The 24,060-nt window shown below is 51.9% G+C and overlaps 1 protein-coding gene across 14 annotated transcripts; it reads left to right on the top strand.

Annotated features, from left to right (window-relative positions):
• The first annotated feature begins 3,089 nt into the window (after window positions 1-3,089).
• PTPRN (protein tyrosine phosphatase receptor type N) lies at window positions 3,090-23,272 on the top strand. Of its 14 annotated transcripts, none has more exons than XM_074010238.1 (24): window positions 3,297-3,482; window positions 4,334-4,421; window positions 4,865-4,915; window positions 5,158-5,271; window positions 8,851-8,947; window positions 9,848-10,109; window positions 10,194-10,548; window positions 10,975-11,106; window positions 11,721-11,755; window positions 12,428-12,702; window positions 12,902-12,988; window positions 13,278-13,357; window positions 13,551-13,615; window positions 14,556-14,774; window positions 15,221-15,421; window positions 15,522-15,669; window positions 15,823-15,896; window positions 16,134-16,211; window positions 16,306-16,425; window positions 17,470-17,636; window positions 21,380-21,433; window positions 22,005-22,069; window positions 22,282-22,355; window positions 22,598-23,272. In XM_074010238.1, the coding sequence occupies exons 4-24, from the start codon at window positions 5,262-5,264 to the stop codon at window positions 22,667-22,669; spliced, it is 2,670 nt and encodes an 889-aa protein (XP_073866339.1). In that variant the 5' UTR covers window positions 3,297-3,482; window positions 4,334-4,421; window positions 4,865-4,915; window positions 5,158-5,261; the 3' UTR covers window positions 22,670-23,272. The 14 variants fall into 14 exon arrangements, with proteins under 14 accessions (XP_073866341.1, XP_065382210.1, XP_073866346.1 ...); XM_065526136.1 differs by having other exon boundaries at window positions 10,972-11,106; XM_074010240.1 differs by lacking the exons at window positions 3,297-3,482; window positions 4,334-4,421 and adding an exon at window positions 3,090-3,128.
• Window positions 23,273-24,060: the final 788 nt, after the last annotated feature.

Genomic DNA, 24,060 nt, shown 5'->3' with positions numbered 1-24,060 from the left:
CTGCTGGTCCAGAGACCACAGTTCAAGAACTACTAGCTTAGAGAAATGCACACATATGTACACAAGAGACGTGTGTACAGGAATATTCATAATAACAGCCAGGCGCGGTGGCTCACGCCTGTAATCCCAGCACTTTGGGAGGCCAGGGCGGGAGGATCACAAGGTCAGGAGTTAGAGACCAACTTGACCAATATGATGAAACCCTGTCTCTACTGAAAATACAAAAATTAGCAAGGCGTGGTTGCGCGCACCTGTAATCCCAGCTACTCAGGAGGCTGAGGCAGGAGAATCACTTAAACCTGGGAGGCAGAGGTTGCAGTGAGCCGAGATTGTGCCACTGTACTCCAGCCTGGGTGACAGAGCGAGACTTTGTCTTAAAATATATATATAAATTATACATAATAATACCAAACCTGAAACAACCCAAATGTCCATCAGCAGAAAAATGGATACAAGTTTTTTTGTTTTTTTTTTGAGATGGAATCTCACTCTGTCACCCAGGCTGGAGTGCAATGGCGCAGTCTCGGCTCACTGCAACTCCACCTCTCAGGTTCAAACAATTCTTCTGCCTCAGCCTCCCGAGTAGCTGGGATTACAGGCATGAGCCACCACACCTGGCTGAGACTACAGGTACGTGTATCCACGCCCAGCTAATTTTTGTATTTTTTGTAGAGACAAGGTTTTGTCATGTTGCCCAGGCTGTTCTCAATCTCCTGGGCTCAAGTGATCCTTCTGCCTCGGCCTCCCAAAGTCCTGGGATCACAGGCATGAGCCGTTGTGCCTGGCCTCTACAAAAAAAAAATTAATTAGCCAGACATGGTGGCTCATGGTGGTGGCTACTCAGGAGTCTGGGGCAGAAGGATTGTTTGAGCCCAGGAGTTGAAGGCTGCAGTGAGCTATGATCTTGCCACTGCACTCCAGACTGGGTGATAGAGTGAGATCCTGACTCTGAATAAGTAAATAAATGTTTAAAAATGTATTAGTCACTGTTAGAGGTCACAACACTACACCGACTTATTATTTTGCAAAAGGGTAAAGAGAAAAAACTAAGAATGTATGTTACCTTTCCAGTTGGAGTTGCATTTTAGTGTAAACTAAACCCAGTTGATGAGAGAAAGCCCTTCTTTACAAAATAAAATAAGTGATAAATGTGAATGGAATGATAGGATTATAAAACTCTCCATTTTGCAACCTCTAATGAAATCATTTAATAAAGGATGGATCACCAATGAATAGTGAAGCCATTAGGTGAAAAGTTGATGAGGAATTATATAGTCTCACAGTGGCAAAGTATCATCCAAGGATTACATGCTGGTCACATTAGAAAAACACAGCTTTACATGCAGAGATCTGGCTGTCTCTATCTTAAATCAGTGATCAATTTAAACATCACTAATAGAACAAGCAGACATCACGTACTTCCTGAAATGATGCAATGAGAGGCATCTTGCTTTAAAAATTCTTTAATTTGATACAATCAAGACTTCATATATAACTTCTAGTTTACAGGAAATACAGGTGATATACAGGTTATACACTGGAGAAATACAGGGAAATACAACATGAAGAAACAATTAGACAAACCCAGAAGAAGACTTCTAAAGAAAAATTGACCTGGTCTATAAACATGACGATGTCAAAAGTGGGGGAGGGGAAACAGGAGATAGTGTCTATGCTAATTTACAGAGAATTAAGAAACATAACAAAGGCAGTGGTTGTCTTTAATTGACTGTTATTTTGAACAAAACACCTGAAAAGAAAAAACATTTGGGGGAAAAAAATCTGAGACATTTGGATATGAACTGAGCATTAAATGATATTAAGAAATTATTGTAAATTTTTTAGGTATTGTAACGGCACTTAGGTTATGCAGGAAAATGTCCTTATTTCTTGGAGATGCATAACGAAATATTTAGAAGAGAAATGTCATGATGTCTATCATTCATGTTTAAATACTAAAAAGAAGCAAATATGGTAAAACATCAATAACTATTAAGTGTGGATGATGAGTGTGTAGCTATTCATTATGCATTTCTGTCCTTTTTAAATTTTATTTTATTTTACTGGAAAGCAAGAGAGGAAGGAGATCAAACTTGAACTTAAGAAGCTCACTCTCCTACTTATTGGATGACTAGAGTGGAAGCAAAAGAGCAGTTAGCTGATTGTTGCAGTGGTCGTGGTGAAAGGGTACAGTGTTTTAGTTCAGGTAGTGAGGATGGACAGAAGTGGACTGATGGGAGATGTATTTTGCAGGCAAAAACCATGAAATGATTGATTGAGTTGGCACAGGGGGAGAGAAAGGAGAGTCAAAGCTGATGATGAGGCTAGGCCCGGTGGCTCACACCTGTAATCCCAGCATTTTGGGAGGCGGAGGCCGTTGGATCACCTGAGGTCAAGAGTTCAAGACCATCCTGGCCAACAAGGTGAAACCCCATCTCTACTAAAAATGCAAAAATTAGCCAGGCAAAGTGCCCTGTGCCTGTAATCCCAGCTACTAGGGAGGCTGAGGCAGGAGTACGGCTTGAACCCAGAAGGTGGAGGTTGCAGTGAGCCAAGATCACACCAGTGCACTCCAGCCTGGCCAAAGAGCAAGACTCCATCTCAATAAAAAATAAATAAAAGCTAATGATGAAAGCTAATATGTATGGAGCATGGAGTATGTACCAGTCCAGTCATCTTTCTAAGTGATCCACATTAGTGTAACTAACGAAATCTTCACAATCTTCGTGTGAGGCAGATACTAACTATCAGTACCTCCACTTTGCAGATCAGGAAACTTGGACGCAGACAATTTAAACAAGGTGCCCAAGGTCATACTCTTAGTAGATGCCCTGCTAGAACTGGAATCTAGGCACACCTAACCACTTCTTCTTAAGGAAGAGACCAATACCATCAATGACAATGAGTAAGAGTACTTATTCTACCCGCTTTTCTGCTTCTCGTCTTCGGGTTTATCATTCTGGACCCACCTATCTTTCCTGGCCCCCCACTCAACTTGACCCTCTTCGCCCACCCTGGGGCGGGGAGACAGAAGTGGTCCTAGAAGAGGGCCACAGGTCAAAAAGGGGTGGGGCCAAGTGGGAATTCTAGCGAAGCGCCTACTATTTGACGGAGGAGGGATGGGCTGGGTAGGTCCCCCGCTCCGACAGGGCTCTTACGCCATATGTGACGCAAATTAGCTTACGAGTCGGGGGTGGAGGTGTCGTCAGCACCCGCCTGCTGTTGGCCGCGTTGCAGCGAGAGGGGCATGTAGACCCCGCCTCGTAGGGAGGTGGGGAGCGGCAGGCCCCGCCTCGGCCCCTCCGGCAGGCTCCCGCCAGCGTCGCTGCGGCTCCGGCCCGGGAGCGAGCGCCCGGAGCTCGGAAGGATGCGGCGCCCGCGGCGGCCTGGGAGTCTCGGGGGATCCGGGGGTCTCCGGCTGCTCCTCTGCCTCCTGCTGCTGAGCAGCCGCCCGGGGGGCTGCAGCGCCGTTAGTGCCCACGGTCAGGAGGAAACTTGGGCTGGCGGGTGGTGGGGGGCGGGGAGCAGCTTGGGGCCTGGAGCGAAACTCGATGGGGGTGGGGGTGAAATGTCATGAAGCTCGGGTAGAATATGGGTTGGGGGAGGCATGCGAGATGAGGAAGGTGAGAGGGCGTCTGGGAGGAAAGGGGCGTAGGCCTGGAGGTGGGGCTGGGAATACGGGGGCGGGACCTAAGAGAATTGGGCTCAGGGGAAAATTGCAGGTTGGGGAGAAGGACGCGGGGTGCATGTGGGCAGAGGGACTTAGAGACCGGCTGCGAGACCACAGGAGAAGCCAGTTGCTCCGAGGCGCCTGGGAGGCGGTGACAGGCGCTGAGGAATGGGAAGAGGAGGGGGCGGGGACGTGGCGGGGAGGATGAGGGAACGGTGATCTCTGGGCAGTGGAAACCTGGGCCGCAGGCATAGAGTCCCAGCTGCGCCAAGAGAGAGACCAGGGTTTCTCCGTAAGCCTAGAAAGGCTGATTGCAGCGATTTGATCTCCTGTAACGGGGGACAGCACGGGGAGGGGGCAGAAGAGGATGAAGAGGGGAGGGTCCTCTCCTGTCCCCCTCCCCACAGCCAGGCCTGGTGCTGACTCACATCTGTGCGGACAGAGACAGTCAGCGCTGACTCACGGGCGGGGGGTGGGGGTAGGAGGACGGCGCGTGGGGGAAGGGGCGCAGCCTCTGGCGCCCTCTTTCCCCACCCGGGCTTGGAGGCCCGAGAGGCAGAGTACTTCCTGTGACGCTGTGGGTTGGCAGAATAGAACAGAGGGCTCAGGTCTAGTGGACAGTCCTCACTCTGTGACCCCTTCCTCCCTGGTAACCGCCTCCAGGCGAGCCCTTGGCGGCGCCAGACTTAGAGCTTCAGCACCGCGGACAGCGCCAGCGGCTCGGGATAGCGCGGGAAGAGCTGCCTAAGAGGCACCCTCCCCAGCCCCACCCATACCCTCTTTCCCCCGACCGGGGGAAGTGTGCTAGGGTTTCCACCTCTTCTGAGTTCCAGGCCATTATAGGATGCTTTTGGATATTTGGGAAGGAAATTCCCCTTTCAGAATTTGGCCAAAACCTCTCCTACAGTAATTCTATGAGTCTCTCTCCCTGCACCTGGAAGGTTTCTTCCCCATCACTCAGTTAAGCAAACAGGCTTTTAAGGATACAGACTCACAAATTCTTAAAATCCAAAACTAGATCCCATGATTCCTTTTAAGAATTTCAGGCCTGATTCCTACTCTCCTCCCAGCTTAAGGCCTTCTTTAGAATGAAAGAATAAATTGCATCTGCTTCTCCCTTTCCCAGCCTGTCCACCTATCTGCCCATTCTCTGTGTGTGGGTGTCTGAGCCTCTGCTCACCTGTTCCTCTACAGGCTGTCTATTTGACCGCAGGCTCTGCTCTCACCTGGAAGTCTGTATTCAGGGTGAGTGAGGCCCAAGCATAGAACTCACAAGATGGGGGTGGGGTGGGGAGAGGGGTAATAAAAAACTAGAAGGGGAGAGAAGGCCCAGAAAGGAAGAGGGCTACTGGACTTGAGAAGAAGGAAGACTTGCCTGGAAGAGGAGAGGTAGGGGAGGAGGTGAAGAGAGTACTGTTCATTTGCAACCTGGACTTTGGAAAGCCTCTTATTCAAGCCCCCTGCTGACACCACTTTTGTGCCCTCAGATGGCTTGTTTGGGCAGTGCCAGGTGGGAGTGGGGCAGGCCCGGCCCCTTTTGCAAGTCACCTCCCCAGTTCTCCAACGCTTACAAGGTGTGCTCCGACAACTCATGTCTCAAGGTAAGGTCTGGGTGCACTGGAGGAGAGAGATTGGAACTTGGTTAGTTATGGGTGGGGAAGAATATTGTTCTACAAGGAATATTCTTATCACCCCCACTGCTGGAGCCTCATCTTCCCAGATCTTGCTGGAGTGAGAGGTGGAACCCTAGAGATGGGCTATTCACATTTGGACTCTCTGGAGAAGCCCAAAGGAGGCTTCTAGAAGAAGTCACTGGAAAAGGCCGGCTTCCATCTCCTTAGGACCAGTTCCTCTCCCTGGCAGAGCCAAGAACTCTGGAATCCTTAGCCAGGATAATATTCCACTCACCCATTCTTCATTCAACAAGTATTTATTGAGTACTGACTGTGTAGCAGGCATAGTTTTAGGTATTTGGGATGTGTCAGGGAATAAAACAAAGATCTCTGCTAACTGGAGTTTATGTTTGGGTGATAAGGGGAGGGAACACACTATAAAAGTTAGAAAATACATAGTGTCTTAGAAGATGATAAATAGCATGGAATATTACAGCAGGATAAAGGGATCAAAATGGTGAGGTAGAAAGCTACAGTATTAAATCAGGAAATCAGGTGGTCAAGGTGGACATTATTGAGTCTGAACAGACTTTTTAAGGAGGTAGGGGAGTTTGTCAGAAGGTTATCTAGTGGAAGAGTATTTCAGGCAGACCAAATAGCTAGGACAAAAGCACAATTCTGAAGAACACCATGCAGGCCAGGGGACTGTAGAGGAGTGATGGAGAGGAAGAGTAGAAGGTCCAGTCAGGTAGGTAATGGGAGAAGGAATGTGGATCACTTTACGGCCTCATAGGGGAATGTATGGACATTGGCTTTACTCTGAGTAAAGAAGGAAACCATTACAAGATTTGGAGCATAGGGGCGCATGATCTGATTTACACTTTACAAGCATCACTTTTGCCGCTGTAGTGAGACTAGAATAGATGGAGTCAAGAGTTGGTGAGGGGGACCACTAAAAACAGCCACAATAAGTTGTTCTGTCTATGGAGTGCCATTCTTTTGTTTCTTCACTTCTCTAATAAACTGCTTTCACTTTACTAAAACAAACAAACAAAAACTACAATAACTCAGATAAGAGATGAATATGGATTAGGCCAGGGTGATTGCAGGGAAGGAATGAAGGATGACAGAATTCTACATTTATTTTTAAGGTAGTCAGCATTATTTCGTGAAATATTGGATATGGTTATAAAGAGAGGAGTCAAAGATTTTTTTGGTTTTTTTTTTTTTGTTTTTTGGTGGTTGTTGTTGTTGTTGTTTGAGATAGAGTCTTGCTATGTCACCCAGGCTGGAGTGCAGTGATGCGATCTTGGCTCACTGCAACCTCCACTTCCCAGGTTCAAGTGATTCTCCTGCCTCAGCCTCCCAAGTAGCTGACATTACAGGTGCGCACCATGATGCCTGCCTAATTTTTGTATTTTTAGTAGAGACAGGGCTTCACCATGTTGTCCAGGCTGGTCTTGAGCTCCTAACCTGAAATGATCCATCCGCGTGGGCCTCCCAAAGTACTGGGATTACAGGCATGAGCCACCATGCCCAGCCAGGAGTCAAAGGTTTTATTTACTGAATAAGTGAATAAGTGGAGATGTCACTAATTATAATGTGGAAACTTGCAAATGGATCAACTTTGTGGGGGTGTTCAGCTTTGAATATGTTGAGTTTAAGATGTCTACTCAAGTGAAGTGGGAAGTTGAGTACATGAGACTGGATTCTGAGAGACAGAAGTCTCAACTGTAGATATAAATTTGGAATTCTTTGGCATATAAATGGTAATTAAACCCATGGGGTGGATGAGATAACCAAAAGATTGAGTGTCTATGAAGAAGACCAAGGATCAAGTCCTAGATAATTCTTACATTAAAAAGACCAGGCCAGGTGTGGTGGCTCACACCTGTAATCCCAACACTTTAGGAGGATGGGGCAGGCAGATCACGAAGTCAGGAGTTCAAGACCAGCCTGACCAACATGGTGAAACCCTGTCTCTACTAAAAATACAAAAATTAGCCAGGCGTGGTGGCAAGTGCCTGTAATCCCAGCTACTCAGGAGGCTGGGGCAGGAGAATCACTTGAACCCGGGAGGCAGAGGTTGTGGTGAGCTGAGATTGCACCACTGCACTCCAGCCTAGGTGACAGAGTGAGACTCTCCATCTCAAAAAAAAAAAAAGAAAAAAAAAATGAGGACCAGGAGAAAAAGAGGAACCATCAACTTCCTCTCAGGGAGACTGAGAAGGGGAAGCCAGTGGAGTAGAATTAAAAACAACAGTGTTCATTGTTCCAGAAGCCAAGAGAAAGTGTACCAAGGAGAAGGAGTGTCCAACAGAGTCAAATGATGATTACGGGATAAGTAAAATAAGATATGAGAATTGACCACCAGATTTGGACATGCAGACGTCACTGGCGATCCTGATGAGAGCAGCTTTGGTAGAATAGTTGGGAATAAAATCCTGAATAAAGTGGATTAAGAGGGAATGGAAAGAGAGGAATTGGATACAGTCAGTACAGACAACTTTTTCTAGAAGTCTTGCTGCAAAGAAATGGAGTGATCCCTGGAGAAGAACGTGGGATCAAGCAGTATTTTTCTTAAGATGGAAGAAATTGCATACTGTTTGCATGGGAATAATGTGAATAATTCAGTAGAGAACAAAGGAAATTATGTAGGAAAGAGGAGAGAATGGCAAGGAGAATATTCCTGAGTAGGTGAAAGGGGACGAAATCTAGAGCTCAGAGGAACTGGCTTTAAATAGGAACATAGACAGCTCATCTAATGTGAATAAGCAAGGAGGCAGGTGTGGATGTTGGTAGATACCAGAATACGAGTTAAGAGCAGCACAGATTTTAAATCCAGAACCAGAGAAGAAAAAATGAGGGTGAAAAGTGGGAAATTATTCCTTCAGAATAACTCCTGACAGCAGAGATTTTTGGGGAAAGAGTCAAACAGGAGAGCTGTCTATGAATAAGATGATGATGATAACGATGATGGTGATGATAATGACAACACTGAAGATGATTATACGTGTTTAAAACATGTGGATTGTGCTTTAGAGTTTTCTAAGCACTTTGATTTCCCTGATCAACCTTGATCTCACAACAGCTTCCTGAAATATGTATCATTTCCACTTTACAGAGAAAGTTGAGGTTCAGGGTCAACACAAAGAATAACAACAATAGTAATAATAATTATGGTAATAGCATTTGTTAAAAGTTCACTACATGACAGGCACTATTCTAACTGTTTGATATTTATATGTGTTATTTTAATGATAATAACAATCCTAGGAGGTGTAAATCCCCGTTTTATAGATGAGGGAATTGAGGCTTGGAGAGGTTCAGCAACTTGCCCAAGGTTACATCAGTAGCAAAGGCAGGATTCAAACCCAGGCGCTCTGGCTCCAATAGCTGTACCTGAGGGTGGGAAGAGGACAGCTCAGATCACCCACTGAGTTTGTCCCTCTACTCTGACAAACCCCCTGAGCTGCAGGGCAGAGGGTACAGTTCTGATCCCCAGTGGTCCCCATTACTGGATCCCTAGACTCCTGAACCAACTTACGCTATACTTTTTCCTGACAGGATTGTCCTGGCATGATGACCTCACCCAGTATGTGATCTCTCAGGAGATGGAGCGCATTCCCAGGCTTCGCCCCCCAGAGCCCCGTCCAAGGGACAGGTAGGCAGCCTTTCTCGACAGCTCTAGCAATGGTGAGGCTGGTGAGTCTGTGGTTGTCCTAATGGATGCGGGGGAGGGGAAGGAAGTGGGCACCAAGGCCAGCATGCTGGGACACAGGTAAAGAGGTGCAGGAACGGTCACTCTCTGACATGCTCACATGGTCAACAGGAGCTGAGCTCATCTCTAGGGATCCAGAAAAACAGGGGCATTTTTTAAATGTTTTGAAAAACTTTTACATTGGATACTTTAAAAGAAGCATCAACGTAGTCATCATGGGAGAAATTAGAATTTTGTTGGACTGAAGTTTTTCAATATTCCATTTCATTATTACGTGAATTTCTATATGACAGGAGCTGTCATCATCTTTTTGTGGTTAGGGCCTCTAAAGACATCATCCAGACTCTGCAAAGCAGAGAAAGTAAATGAGGTTTACGGAGCTCAGATGGTGAATACCAGGATGAAGACGGCATAGTGATGGGGGGTGGAGGAGCAGTCCCGAATATTTGGACATACACTTGGAGAGCCAGGTGTGGGGACATGGCACACGGGGCAACGGGGACAGCTGCAGCCACAGTTCATCTAGAGAAATTCCTGGCTGCCTTCCCCTGCTCCTGTTTGCCCCTTCTCCATCCCCAGCCTCATGATTACCCAGCCTTTGCAGCTGTTTCAGAGACCCAGCCATGCTCACCAGGAAGGCAGATACCTCTGCCCTCAGCTTGGCCCTCTGGTCCCTCCCCATGCCCACCCAGCCCATCTCTCTTCCCCTGAGGTCACCCAGTTTCTAAAGAGGTCAGGCCTGCTCTTAACTGCTGAGCCTGCCTGGACCCGACTAGTTCTGCCTTGCAGGCTCTCTATGCCCTTCCCCCGGCTCCAACACATACACTTTGCTTTCCTCTACAGGTCTGGCTTGGCACCCAGGAGACCTGGTCCTGCTGGGGAGCTGCTTTTACAGGACATCCCCACTGGCTCTGCCCCTGCTTCCCAGCATCGACTTCCACAACCACCAGTGGGCAGAGGTGGAGCTGGGGCCAGCTCCTCTCTGTCCCCTCTGCAGGCTGAGCTGCTCCCCCCTCTCTTGGAACACCTGCTGCTGCCCCCACAGCCTCCCCACCCTGCCCTGAGTTACGAACCTGCCTTGCTGCAGCCCTACCTGTTCCACCAGGTAAGCCCTTGACTCTGGTCCCACCCTGACCACAGTCTCTCAGCCCGGACTTCTGCTCTTACCCAGATTTCTGGTTTTTCACAGTTTGGCTCCCGTGATGGCTCCCGTGTCTCAGAGGGCTCCCCAGGGATGGTCAGTGTCGGGCCCCTGCCCAAGGCTGAAGCCCCTGCCCTCTTCAGCAGAACTGCCTCCAAGGGCATATTTGGGGACCACCCTGGCCACTCCTATGGGGACCTTCCAGGGCCTTCACCTTCCCAGCTTTTTCAGGACTCTGGGCTCCTCTATCTGGCCCAGGAGTTACCAGCACCCAGCAGGGCCAGGGTGCCAAGGCTGCCAGAACAAGGGGGCAGCAGCCAGGCAGAGGACTCCCCAGAAGGCTATGAGGAGGAAGGACTAGGGGGTCATGGAGAGAAGCCTGCTTCCCCCGCAGTGCAACCAGGTAACAAGGTCCTCAGCATCCACCTCCCTGTGAGGGCTGCTTTGGGGGAACCATGGTTGGGCCCTTCCTTGACAATCCATGCATTTGTTAACTTGTCCTTAAATTCATTCATACACTTAAGGAACGTCTACTGACAAGCTGTTCTATGCCAGGCACTAGGAAAGTGGTGGGGACACTGTGGAGAGTGGAATTGACGTGACTCTTTGCAGTGGAGAGTCAAAATGTCCTGAAGTTTGATCTGGGTCCCAGAAAGACCTTTCCCGCAAAGTGTGGACAAGGGCTGGGAAAGGGAGGGTACCCCTTGGTGTCCTGGTGTTTGGGAAGAGTCTCTTAATATGCTAGTCCCCTCCCATCCTCACTCACTCATCAGCATCCCACAAGTTCATCGCGCAATCAGCCCTGAGCTCTGTGTCTGACTTCCAGCAGATGCGGCTCTGCAGAGGCTGGCTGCTGTGCTGGCGGGCTATGGGGTAGAGCTGCGTCAGCTGACCCCTGAGCAGCTCTCCACACTCCTGACCCTGCTGCAGCTATTGCCCAAGGGTGCAGGAAGAAATCTGGGTAAGTGTCCAGGCAGAGGGAGGGACCACCATCTCCCAGCTCCATGGAGGCCGCTTGCCCTGCCTCAAGACCACTTGGAGTAGCCTGGAGGGGAAAAGTCAGGCTTTAGGGGAGAGAGTTCCTTTGAGACACAGGGTCATTGCCAGCAAGGCAGGGAGCAAGGGGGTAGGGTGGTGAGCTTAGGAGTTAGATCAGGAAAGACTAGAGGGTGGAAGTAATGGAAAAAGCAGCCAACAGAGAGTGTGAGCAGGAAAAAGGAGGCATCGGGAAGGATGAGTTGGTGACAATGAAGGCTTAAAAACGGGCATAGCCAGTGCTAAGGAGAAGCCAGTAATTGATGTGTAGAGAAATAATTGAACAAAGAGTAGCTTTGAGAGAGATGGCCAATGGCAGAGGCAGAGGGAGGAGTTAATAAAACAATAAATTGGGAGGAGGAAGCAAAGAGGAATGAGGCCAGGCTTAGGATGAGACAGTAACAGGGTCATGGTCACTGACTGAGATGAAGACCACAGCAAATGTGCCAAGTTCAGGGTCTCTGGCCCTTTCTCCCACTTGTGTTGTGTAGACCTTGGCCACGGCCATTTTTCCAGACTCTTGTTTTTCCTGTCTTGCAGGAGGGGCTGTAAATGTTGGAGCTGATATCAAGAAAGTAAGTCCCCAGCACCTCCTTGACTGATAATCACTCCATGGCAGCACGCCCCCTCACCAAACCTAAATCTCAAATTCAGGACCCAGAATCTGTATCCTCCCACCCCTCATTTTGGGGGGAAACCAAGGCCCAGAGACCACAAGTTATTGCCTAAGGTCTCCCAACAAGTTGATGGCAGAACTGGGGCTAGAAAACCAAATTCTTAATTCATTCCTCTTTTCACTGCCATCGTTTCAGATCATACTAGGGGAGGAGGGAAGTTTCGAGCAGGGAGCCCTTCCTGAGCTTCTGTAGCTGGAGGAGCTCTGCTTCTTTCTGTTTCATGTGTTGGATTTCTAAGACTTTGTGGCTAAACAAAAGTCTAGAAACCACTGCCTGACTGTTTGTCTTTTGCCCTCACCCCAGCTTCTCTTGCTGCAGGGGTTTTCTGTCTCCAGGCCCACTCTGTGGATTAGCACAGACCATTTTCAATCATTCAATCCTTTATCCATTCATGCATCCACTTACTTGTCTCAGATGCTCTGGTGTCCTCTCTGTACCCAGCACCGCAGTGGTCCCTGGGGGTAGAAAGCGAAAAGCAGGTCCTGAGCTCCACTGTGGAGAGCTCCGAGTCCAGGGTACCCCTTCCCCTAGCACTGTCCAGAGGCCACACCTCCACCCTCTTCTAAACAGACAATGGAGGGGCCAGTGGAGGGCAGAGACACAGCAGAGCCTCCAGCCCGTACACCCCCCATGCCTGCACACCCCACTGCCAGCCCCACCTCCAGTGAAGTTCAGCAGGTACCAAGCCCTGTCTCCTCTGAGCCTCCGGAAGCTGCCAGACCCGCTGCCACATCTGTCCTGCTAGAGAAGAAAAGCCCACTGGGCCAAAGCCAGCCCACAGTGGCAGGACAGCCCTCAGCCCGACCAGCAGCGGAGGAATATGGCTACATCGTCACTGACCAGAAGTAAGGGCTGCATCCTGGGAAGCCTTCCCGTCTGCTGGGAGTTGGGCTGGCCTGCCTGGCCAGAAGCAGAGAGCAAAACGTGCAGATGTGCAGGGACAGGGAACTGGCGGGCTGCTCTGCACCCCTGGAGTGGCCTGCTTTAAGAAAATGACTGAGAGGGTTGCCCCACTTTCCTTCTTCTGCCTTCTCCCATCTCCAGGCCCCTGAGCCTGGCTGCAGGAGTGAAGCTGCTGGAGATCCTGGCTGAGCATGTGCACATGTCCTCGGGCAGCTTCATCAACATCAGGTGGGGCTGGCACCTTGCTGGGGCAGTGGCCGAGATCTAGAAAGCAGCTTGAGCAAGGAGGTGGCTGGAGGGGCTTGGGGAAGAAGGGCAGAAAAGCTCTGAGCTCAGGGATGCTCCCAGTTGTGTTGAAGGTCCAGCTACACCCAGCCTGTTGCTGGCCCCATCCAGCATCTTCCTTGCCTCAGACGCCCCTGTACGGCATGCCGGATCTGCTCCAGCCCCATGCTCTAATGGGGAGAGGGCTTCGGTCTGGGGTGGAGAAGGCAGTAACATAGCTCCTATCTGGCAGTGTGGTGGGACCAGCCCTCACCTTCCGCATCCGGCACAATGAGCAGAACCTGTCTTTGGCTGATGTGACCCAACAAGCAGGTAAATATCTCTGCGACCTCAATCCCAGGCTTGGCCCCAGCCCCATTCCTAAGTGGATATATCCAGGCCTGTGACTGATGCCCCCTTGAAATGTTCCCACCCCACATGGGCCCTGCCTGCCGCTTGGCAGAGCAAGACAGAGGATGGAGACCACATGGGACTGGAGAGAGCCTGACCTTTGTCCTCCCTGCAGGGCTGGTGAAGTCTGAACTGGAAGCACAGACAGGGCTCCAAATCTTGCAGACAGGAGTGGGACAGGTATGCGCTAACTGGAGAATCAGTCAAAGGCCCCCGAGGGCTGATATTGTCCACAAGAGCTGGAGGCAAGCCAGAGGGGAGAACTGGAGCTGAAACCTCAGGTGTCCGTAGGCCCGGCTGGGTGGGCGCGGCCTTCGCTCAAGCAGCCCCTCCCCCTGCCGTTCTCTTTCATACCAGCAGATGGCGCAGGTGTCCCTTCCCTGCAGGACCAGCCGTGTGCAGTAAAAAGACCTGAGAACTAGTTGAGCCGCCCTTAGCCTGCTGGAGCAAAGTCTCCAAATTCCAAGGGAACACCTTGCACAGAAATGACATTATATTCAAAATATGTTTTGTTTGTTTGTCTGAGACAGAGTTTCACTCTTGTCGTCCAGGTTGGAGTACAATGGCTGTATCTCGGCTCACTGCAACCTCCGCCTCCTAGGTTCAAGAGATTCTCCTGCCTCAGCCTTCCAAGTAGCTGGGATTACAGGCACCCGCCACCAAGCCCGGCTAAATTTTTTCTTGTATTTTTAGTAGAGATGGGGTTTCACCATGTTGGCCAGGCTAGTCTCGAACTCCCGACCTCAGGTGATCTGCCCACCTTGACCCCCCCAAAAAATGCTGAGATTACAGGCGGGAGCCACCACGCCTGGCCTATACTCAAAATATCTTTGTCCTCTGCGTCCAACATGGATGCCTCACATTCTACAATTCAATTCCTAGGGTTCTCCGTCCGTTTTTAAATGCAAACACTCCTGGTGGGGGCCTCTGGCACTGCACTGTAGTTGAGTTGATCCGATGGGGATTGAGAGCCCATCTGGCTGTACCACCATACCCCTGCTCTCCCAGCTTTGCCCCAGGAGATGTCCTAACAGGGGCTGTGACAGGGGAGCAGGGTGAGGAGCAGCTCTGAAATCTCCCCGTGCCACTGCCTCCCTTGATTCTAGCCTTGTTCCCACAGAGGGAGGAGGCAGCTGCAGTCCTTCCCCGAATCGCGCACAGCACCTCTCCCCTGCGCTCAGTGCTGCTCACTCTGGTGGCCCTGGCAGGTGTGGCTGGGCTGCTGGTGGCTTTGGCTGTGGCTCTGTGTGTGCGGCAGCATGCGCGGCAGCGGGACAAGGAGCGCCTGGCAGCCCTGGGGCCTGAGGGGGCCCATGGTGACACTACCTTTGAGTACCAGGTGTGCAGCCCCAGAAGCTGGTTGAGCAGAAGAAATGCAAGGGGCTTGGGAGTCTGGGTCTTGCGTGGAGTAAGGGTAGGAACTGAGTGGGGAGTGAGCCCTCATCCCCGGGAAGGTCCGGTGGGGGCTGGAGAAGCCCCGGTGGGAGGGAGTATGGCATGGGCCTTTATGAACACATGGGAATTGGGAGCATACGGTGCCTGAGGTTCTTCTTGGTGCTGTGCTTCTGGGGTTCTGGGATTCCACTCTGTCACGTCTGAGGTTAACATAAGCACCACCCAAGCAGAACAACCCTGAAAAGGATCAGGGCCAGGCAGAAGACCCTCCCCCAGAGGAGCTGAGTTTCACTGAAAATCAGTCAAGGACAAGGAGCCCAGAGCCGAACCCAGGGCCCTGCTGAAAAGTTTCAGGGGACTCTTGGACCTCACCTGATTCTTCCTCCACAGGACCTGTGCCGCCAGCACATGGCCGCAAAGTCCTTGTTCAACCGAGCGGAGGGTCCGCCGGAGCCTTCGCGGGTGAGCAGTGTGTCCTCCCAGTTCAGCGACGCAGCCCAGGCCAGCCCCAGCTCCCACAGCAGCACTCCGTCCTGGTGCGAGGAGCCTGCCCAAGCCAACATGGACATCTCCACGGGACACATGATTCTGGTCAGGACAGGGCCTGAGCTCAGAGTGGGTGAAGGAATGGGATGGAGAGAGAGGCCAGGCTGGCTGTGTGGGCCAGAGCCAGACCGTGGTGCCCCCACAGGCATACATGGAGGATCACCTGAGGAACCGGGACCGCCTGGCCAAGGAGTGGCAGGCCCTCTGTGCCTACCAAGCAGAGCCAAACACCTGTGCCACCGCGCAGGGGGAGGGCAACATCAAAAAGAACCGGCATCCTGACTTCCTGCCCTGTGAGTGAACCCTACTGGTCAACCTGGCCCAGCCCTCTCTCTGCTGTGAGGTCTGGAGGGTTTGGGGTGAGGGGTTGGGCTTCTGGCTGAGGCTGAGTGGCAGAGGTCCTGCGACGCCAATGACCAGAGGGCCATCTGTGGTGGGGTGTACAGATGACCATGCCCGCATAAAACTGAAAGTGGAGAGCAGCCCTTCTCGGAGCGATTACATCAACGCCAGCCCCATTGTGAGTGGCCCTGACTCCAGCCCCCACCTCTGCCCCATCATTATCCTGGCCCTAGGCACTCCATTTCCCCATGGTCACCTCCCACCCCACCAACCCCCTGGAGTGATGGGGCCTGATATCCTAGCAAGGAAAGGGGGAATTGCCAGCCTTCTTAGACCCTGACCCACTTGCTTTGACCACGCCTGTCCATAGTGGCATTTCCCACACTGGCTCATGGTGTATCTTCCCTGCCTCCAGATTGAGCATGACCCTCGGATGCCAGCCTACATAGCCACGCAGGGCCCACTGTCCCATACCATCGCAGACTTCTGGCAGGTGGGCTCTTAAAGGGAGGGCTTCTCTGGGGTCCTTGTGGCCAGCCAGGTCCCAGGGAGGTTAGAGTGGAGCTCACCTGGGTCTCTGTCCCTAGATGGTGTGGGAGAGCGGCTGCACCGTCATCGTCATGCTGACCCCGCTGGTGGAGGATGGTGTCAAGCAGTGTGACCGCTACTGGCCAGATGAGGGTGCCTCCCTCTATCATGTATATGAGGTCAGCAGGGCCCCACAGCAAGGGGACAATGGATGTGGGGAGAGTAGATGATGGCCTTTTCGTAACTTTTTCTTCACCAAATGAGCACTCAACAGTCTTTTTAAAAAGCCTTTTATTGGCCCTGCTCATGATTCATACATATATGAATATATATAAACACATATATGCATATACATATATTCACATATGTACATTGTGTGTGTGTGTGTGTATCCTGTCTAGAGTCAAAAAACATTCATAGAGACTTATGATAAAGGCACAGAAATAAAACTATAAAACCACCAAAACCGAGGTAAGAAGCTAATAGCTAAGTGTATATTAGACAGGGAAGATAAGTATACCCAAATACTGAGATTAAGACGTACGTTAATTGAGCCTAATTTAGCTCTGAGTTTCCTGGTGGCCAAAGCAAAGAAAGAAATACCCGTTGTATGTTACTAATGTAAAAGAGAAACAAACTTTTTCATTCGAAGAGAGACTAGGTGGAGGGGTGGAGAAAGAGGGGGAACTGGGCAGAGGCCAAGCAGGGGAAAGAGAAAGATTTCAGACAAATGGGAGAATGTGAGCCCCCACTAAGACAAAAGACCTTAAGAACATAACAGAAGCTTCTCATCACCAGATGAGCCTGAATAGTAATTTTTTCCCCACCAAATAAGCACATGACGGTTTTTTTAAAAGCCTTTCATTGGTCCTGCTGGTAGTTAATGAAAAAAATCCAATAAGAGTATTACAGAATTTCATACAAGTTTATGGCACGTGTAGCACCGACACTCCGGTAGACCCTGCGAGGGAGAGGGAGGAGAAACTCCGACCTCGAGAGGCTCACAACAATAGTTGTGTCTGGGTGGAAAAGCTACCAATGGTCCTGAGCAGTAGATAAGTGACAGGTAGCCAGGGTTCCTGGGACCGCTGGAACTTATCATTTGAACCGTCCTGGGAGGCCGGGGGGTGGTTGGAGAGACCGAGAAGGTCTCGAGGAGCGCGCGCGCAAACGCTGGGACTGGGGCAGCCCGCGGCGCTCAGGTCTGGGCCCCTGCCGGGCAGGTGAACCTGGTGTCGGAGCACATCTGGTGCGAGGACTTTCTGGTGCGGAGCTTCTACCTGAAGAACGTGCAGACCCTGGAGACGCGCACGCTCACGCAGTTCCACTTCCTCAGCTGGCCGGCAGAGGGCACACCGGCCTCCACGCGGCCCCTGCTGGACTTCCGCAGGTGAGCGCGGGCGCCCCCGCCTGGAGGGGCCGCCTGGGCGGGGGCGGAGCCGAGGTCCGCCCGCCAGCTCGGCCTGGAGCCCCGGGTCGGGCCTGGAGCCTTGGCCTCTGACTTCTGGCCGCCCCCTCCAGACCCCACGCTCCCACCCCTAAAACCAGGCCTGAGGCTCCGGCTGTGCCCGTCCCCGCGGCTCCACCACCCGCGTGGGCCAGCTCCGCGCCGGCCGCTGCTGCTCCGCTCCCTCTCTCTCACGCTCCCGGGACTGGCTCCTTCTCCTCCACCTGCTTCCTCCAGAGGGCCTTTCGCTTTCTGGTTCCCCTCCCTCTCCGGGGTCCCTGCTTCCTGTCTCCTTCCTGGTCCCTCCTGCCCCGCTGTCTCCAGGCCCTGCACTGCGCTGCCTCGCTGCCCCCTCCGTCTCTCACTCCTGCCTGCCCGTCTCCCACCATCCCTCCTCTTCATCCCTCGTTCATCCCTCTCCGTCTCTCCGCCTCTCTTTTTTTTATGTGGCTTTCATTCCTTTTACTTTCCTCTTTCTTCCTCTTCTCTCTCCCCATCTCTGTCTCACTCTGTCTCTGCCTCACCCTTTCCTTCTCTCTCCATTTCTCCCTCTCTGCCCCCTCCCCTGTTTTTCTCCACCTCCCTCCCCTGTCTGCCAGTTTCTCTCTGCCACTCTGTCCGTCTCTCCCTCTCCCTCCCCCTGCGTGTCTTTCCTCTCTCTGTCCTTCCCTCTCCCTTCTTCCCTCTTTCTCTCTCTCCCTCACAGCTGCCAGTGTCATTTTTGTGATCTGCAGCTAGTATTCTCACTCCAGTTGCATAGTCACAAAAGTGATCATTGGCAGGTGTGGCTGCTGCATGGACAGACAGGACATGTGGCCCGGGGACCACCCCGAGCTGGGAGCAAGGGGGACAGGGAAGAGGCAAAGATTGTCAAAAGGAGTGTGGGAGGATCTCTGGATTCTGGGGCGCTCAGTGGAGCAGGTGGGGACTAGACAGGGGCTACCTGAGGGGCTTACCCTTTTCCAACACTGACACCAAGACAGGTCAGCCCTCCAGCGTCCCCTGCCTTTCCCAGCCCCAGACAGGTACTTGGGAAGCCTGCCACCAAGGGCAGGGGCCCACCCGCACTGCACCCTTCTCCTGGTTCTCTGTCCCTTGCCAAGCTGGTCTAATGTCTCTAGGTACTGGACAGAGGAGCAGAGCTGGGGGTGGGGACGTGGGTATAGTTTCTGAACCTCTGGACAGCAGTTTCTAACTGGGGTCCCTGAGGCCTGAGACACAGGCATCTTGAAAGCAGTGCCAGGGTATCAGAGCTATTTCCTTTTTTCCACATTTAAAAAATCGTGATAGAACTAGTGCATGGATCTGTTTTAAAGCTGCACGGATAAGCTAAAAGATTGCTTTAGGCTGGAATTATGTAAACTCAGTTGGCATTAGACATCCAGAACAAATAAATTGTTGCTTAATAAATGTAGTTCGGGGCCAGGCGCGGTGGTTCACGCCTGTAATCCCAGCACTTTGGGAGGCCGAGGTGGGTGGACTTGAGGTCAGGAGTTCAAGACCAGACTGGCCAACATGGTGAAACCCCGTTCTGCTAAAAATACAAAAATTAGGCCGGGCGCGGTGGCTCAAGCCTGTAATCCCAGCACTTTGGGAGGCCGAGACGGGCGGATCACGAGGTCAGGAGATCGAGACCATCCTGGCTAACACGGTGAAACCCCGTCTCTACTAAAAAATACAAAAAACTAGCCGGGCGAGGTGGCGGGCGCCTGTAGTCCCAGCTACTCGGGAGGCTGAGGCAGGAGAATGGTCTAAACCCGGGAGGCGGAGCTTGCAGTGAGCTGAGATCCGGCCACTGCACCCCAGCCTGGGCGACAGAACAAGACTCTGTCTCAAAAAAAAAAAAAAAAAAAAAAAAATACAAAAATTAGCCAGGCATGGTGGCAAGCACCTGTATTCCCAGCTACTCAGGAGGCTGAGGCAGGAGAATCTCTTAAACCTGGCAGGCAGAGGTTGCAGTGAACCGAGACCGTGCCACCACACTCCCACTTGGGCAACAGAGCCAGACTCCCTCTCAAAAAAAAAAAAAAACAGAAAAAATAAATGCAGTTCAGTCAAGCCCCCTGAGAAGGAAAACAAATTAATAAAAGAGACCCTAAGAAAGTGACCCTGAGCAAGCTCCTTGGCCTTCCTCTGTGCCCCTACCTGTGAGATGAGGATGATGACACATGCTTTAGAGCAGAGGTCCCCCACCTTTTTGGCACCAGGGACCAGTTTTGTGGAAGACAATTTTTCCATGGCTGGGAGAGGGGGGTGGTTTGGGGATGAAACTGTTCCCCCTCGGATCATCAGGCATTAGATTTTCATAAGGAGCTGGCAACCTAGATCCCTCACATGTGCCGTTCACCATGGGGTTCGTACTCCTATGACAATCTACTGCAATGGCTGATCTAATAGGAGGCGGAGCTCAGGCGGTAATACTCACTTGCCCACCACTCGCCTCCTGCTATGCGTCTCGGTTCCCAGCAGGCCACAGACTGACACCGGTCCATGGACCAGGGATTGGGGACCCCTGCTTTAGAGGGTTGTTGCAAGATTTGATGAAGTATGTAAAATCTAGCATAAGTGCCTGATACATAGCAAGGTCTCAATTAACTCTAGATGCTGCCTATTATCATTATTAAATGAACAAAAACAACTATTGTGACTACTTTTCTACCCCAGCCCTCTGACATAACAGCCAACGAGCTAGAAAACCATGTGGACTCCTATAAAGCCATTCTAAGTCACCTGGTCCCATAGCTGAAGGACTGCGAAGTTCCAAACTTCAATCTGAGAACCCCTAAGAAGATCTTCCCTAGTTCTGGCTTGCAGGGATATCAGGAGTATGCAGGTGACTCCCAAAGCAGAAAGCTCATAAAGGACAAGGGCAGGTTAGATGGGTTCACTGAGAGATGGAGAAGCCCCCTACTCCTCACTGAGACGTGGTCAGGAGCAGCAGAGAAAGGTCTGAGGTCCAAGTGGACCCCAAGCCTGAATGTAATGTGGCCACAGAATGCCTGTGCTGAAGTGAGACTGCTCCAGGGAGATAGACAGTAGCACAATGTCCCGAGTTGAGGGGTTGGGGTTGTCTTCCCTTGGCCCGGGGAATGCTATGCCCAGGGCAGCCTGATGTCACAACTGTTAAGGACCACTGGAACCTGAGTCCGGAGGAGAACAGCCTGGGTGGTCATAGAGGATGGCAGAGGGGCAGAGCAACGATGTAGCAAGACGGACACCCTTGAAGTCACCAGAAAGCCTATTCCCTTGGACTTGGGCAGAGGCGGCTCTTAATATGATGATGTATTATCATTAATAGTTGCTACTATGTATTGAGCACCTATTGTGTGCCAGACCTGGCACTTAGCTCTTTACATGGGTTATCTCATGTGATCATTGTAAGAACCCTAAGGAGGTTATTCTTCCTATCCTCCATTTTACAGGTAAGAAAACTGAGGCTCAAAGAGGTTAAATCAGTTGTTCCAGGCACATAGCTTGGGCACCTAGCTTGTAAGGCGAGCCCAGTGCCACCCACACCAGCTCTGGTTCTTTGCCTCCAGCCCTGGCTCCTTTCTCCGACCATCTTCCCCCTCTGCCCCCGGCAGGTGGGGAGAAAAGGAAGAAAGAGAGGCCCATGGCATGTGTTTCGGCTTCCCTTTCCCTCTCTGCTGGTGCCCACTGGCCCTCACACCCATTTCTTGTTGCAGGAAGGTGAACAAGTGCTACCGGGGTCGCTCCTGCCCCATCATCGTGCACTGCAGGTGGGTGGAGAGGAGGTCCCTCTCTCTGGTCCAACTCCCTGTGTGCGTCTCCTGTGCACATTGCCTGCCTGTCCCCTTGGTGCTAGCAAACCAGGCATGGGCCAAATCCAGCACACCACCTGTTTTTAGTGGCCAAGACCTAAGAATGGCATTCACATTTTTAAATGGGTGAAGAAAAAAGAAGAAAAGTATGTGACACAAACTGTATGTGGCCCACAAAGTTGAAAAATATTGACCATTGGCCCCCATACACAAAAAGTTTGCTGAAGGCTAGAGAGGCCCATCCAGTTCCCTCCTGTTGCCTACGCTTCAGGGCTGAGCCATGGCTCTCCTCTTTGGTTGTCCTATTGCCCAAGTGACACCCACAAGTCACAGACTCCCCTCTCAAGGCCCAAGTCCCAGCGTGCAGGTGCTATGAGCTTTCCTTCATCCTCAGCTCACTCACTCCTTCTCCAAGCCAACCCAAAGGGGTCACCCAGTGTCCTCCCCTCCCCCAGGCCTTCAGGCCTCCTCCATCCCTCCTCCTTTCTGCTGCATTGCAAGCTAAACCTGTCACTAACTCCTGTTTCAGTGATGGTGCAGGGAGGACCGGCACCTACATCCTCATCGACATGGTCCTGAACCGCATGGCAAAAGGTAGGGAGCTTCCCCATGGCGCCCGCAGCCCCCAGGCCCTTTTTAGAGGCTCCCCAGCACACAGGGTTGGGAGCTCAGAAGGAGCAGGTTGTCAACCTCTAGGCTCTGCCCAGCCCTCCAAAGCTCTTCGCCTCCAGGAGGCCCCAGGTTTTCTGGGTCCTGTCCTCCTCTGGACACCCCCTGAGCAGTCCCATCCCCACCCCCATCTCCAGGAGTGAAGGAGATTGACATCGCTGCCACCCTGGAGCATGTCCGTGACCAGCGGCCTGGCCTTGTCCGCTCTAAGGTGACCTTGCCTTCCTGCCCCAACCCCAGCTGCCACCCTTCCCTAGCACCCACTTCCTGGCCACCCCAGGGAAAGCGGCAGCTGCCAACCTCTCCCACCTGCCTCTGTCCCTCCTCCAGGAGGACTCCCCTCCTCCCAGGGGACCTGCCCAGGGCCCCACACCCCCACCAAAAACTCCCCACTTTGAGGGCAGAGCAGAGGTCAGGCCTCTCCGTGACCATCCTGCCACTGCCCTTCCCCAGGACCAGTTTGAATTTGCCCTGACAGCCGTGGCGGAGGAGGTGAATGCCATCCTCAAGGCCCTGCCCCAGTGAGACCCTGGGGCCCCTTGGCAGGCAGCCCAGCCTCTGTCCCTCTTTGCCTGTGTGCGCATCTCTGTGTACCCACTCCTCACTGCCCCACCGGCCACCTCTTGGGCATGCTCAGCCCTTCTAGAAGAGTCAGGAAGGGGAAGCCAGAAGGGGCACGCCTGCCCAGCCTCGCGCATGCCAGAGCCCGGGGCATCCCAGAGCCTGGGGCATCCCACGGGGGTGCTGCAGCCAGGAGAAGAAAGGACGTGGGCAGCAATTCTACCCAGAGCCTTCTCCTGCCTACATTCCCTGGCCTGGCTCTCCTGTGGCTCTCCTGTGTTTCCGGGAGCTCCCCCAACATCTATGTGTGCCCCTCTATGCTCCAATGTGGAAGAACAGGGTGGAGGGTCGCCACACCTGGCTCCCCTTGCTTCTCAGCCCCAGGCCTGCCTCCTTGACTCACACTTGGGCGCTCCGCCCTCCCTGGCCTCATGCCCAGCCTCCTCCCACCACCCTCCCACCATGTGCTGCTCAACCTCTCTCCTTCTGGCGCAAGAGAACATTTCTAGAAAAATCTACTTTTGTACCAGTGTGAATAAAGTTAGTGTGTTGTCTGTGCAGCTGCAACCCAGACTCCTACACATTTCTGTCCGCTGGGCATCTGGACTCCAAAGCCAGCCTAACCCCGGAGCCGGTCCCTGCTGATCTCTCAGAAGGTGCAGAGAGCACAGCGGGAGAACACCAGCTGCCAGTAAGGCCCTCCTAGGCCAGAACGCTAGGTTAGAAAGAGGCTTCCTACGTGGCCAGCAGTCTCCAAGGTGCTTTACATGATGAGTCTCATTTTACAGATGGAAAGACTGAGGCACAGAATTTGCTTGTGGTAACACATAACACAACTTGTAAGATTGTAAGGTGGCTGGGCGCAATGTCACACACCTGTAATCCCACCACTTTGGGAGGCTGAGGCAGGCAGATCACCTGATGTCAGGAGTTGGAGACCAGCCTGGCCAACATGGAGAAACCCCATCTCTACTAAAAATACAAAATTAGCCGGGCATGGTGGCTCGCGCCTGTAATCCCAGCACTTTGAGTGGCCGAGGCAGGCATATCACCTAAGATCAGGAGTTCGAGACCAGCCTGGCCAACATGGCAAAACGCTGTCTCTATTAAAAATACAAAAAAAAAAAAGGCCATGTGTGGTGGTGGGCACCTGTAATCCCAGCTACTTGGGAGGCTGAGGCAGGAGAATCGCTTGAACCCGGGAGGTGGAGTTTGCAGTGAGCTGAGAGCGTGCCGCTGCACTCCAGCCTGGGTGACAGAGCAAGACTCTGACTCAAAAAAAAAAAAAAAAGAATAAATATAGATAGATAGATAGATAGATAGATAGATAGATAGATAGATAGATAGATGGTAAG

This window comes from Macaca fascicularis, chromosome 12 (assembly GCF_037993035.2).
Source record: "Macaca fascicularis isolate 582-1 chromosome 12, T2T-MFA8v1.1".
Classification (NCBI taxonomy): Eukaryota; Metazoa; Chordata; class Mammalia; order Primates; family Cercopithecidae; genus Macaca; species Macaca fascicularis.
This window is presented reverse-complemented; position numbering and strand designations above follow the sequence as displayed.

Bases quoted from the DNA above. Each gene is read 5' to 3' on its own strand.
- PTPRN (XM_005574371.4), top strand. From the start codon at position 3,368: ATGCGGCGCCCGCGGCGGCCTGGGAGTCTCGGGGGATCCGGGGGTCTC. The intron at 12,703-12,901 runs GTAAGGGCTGCA...TCCCATCTCCAG, and splicing joins TACATCGTCACTGACCAGAA to GCCCCTGAGCCTGGCTGCAG. The intron at 13,616-14,555 runs GTATGCGCTAAC...TTGTTCCCACAG, and splicing joins TGCAGACAGGAGTGGGACAG to AGGGAGGAGGCAGCTGCAGT.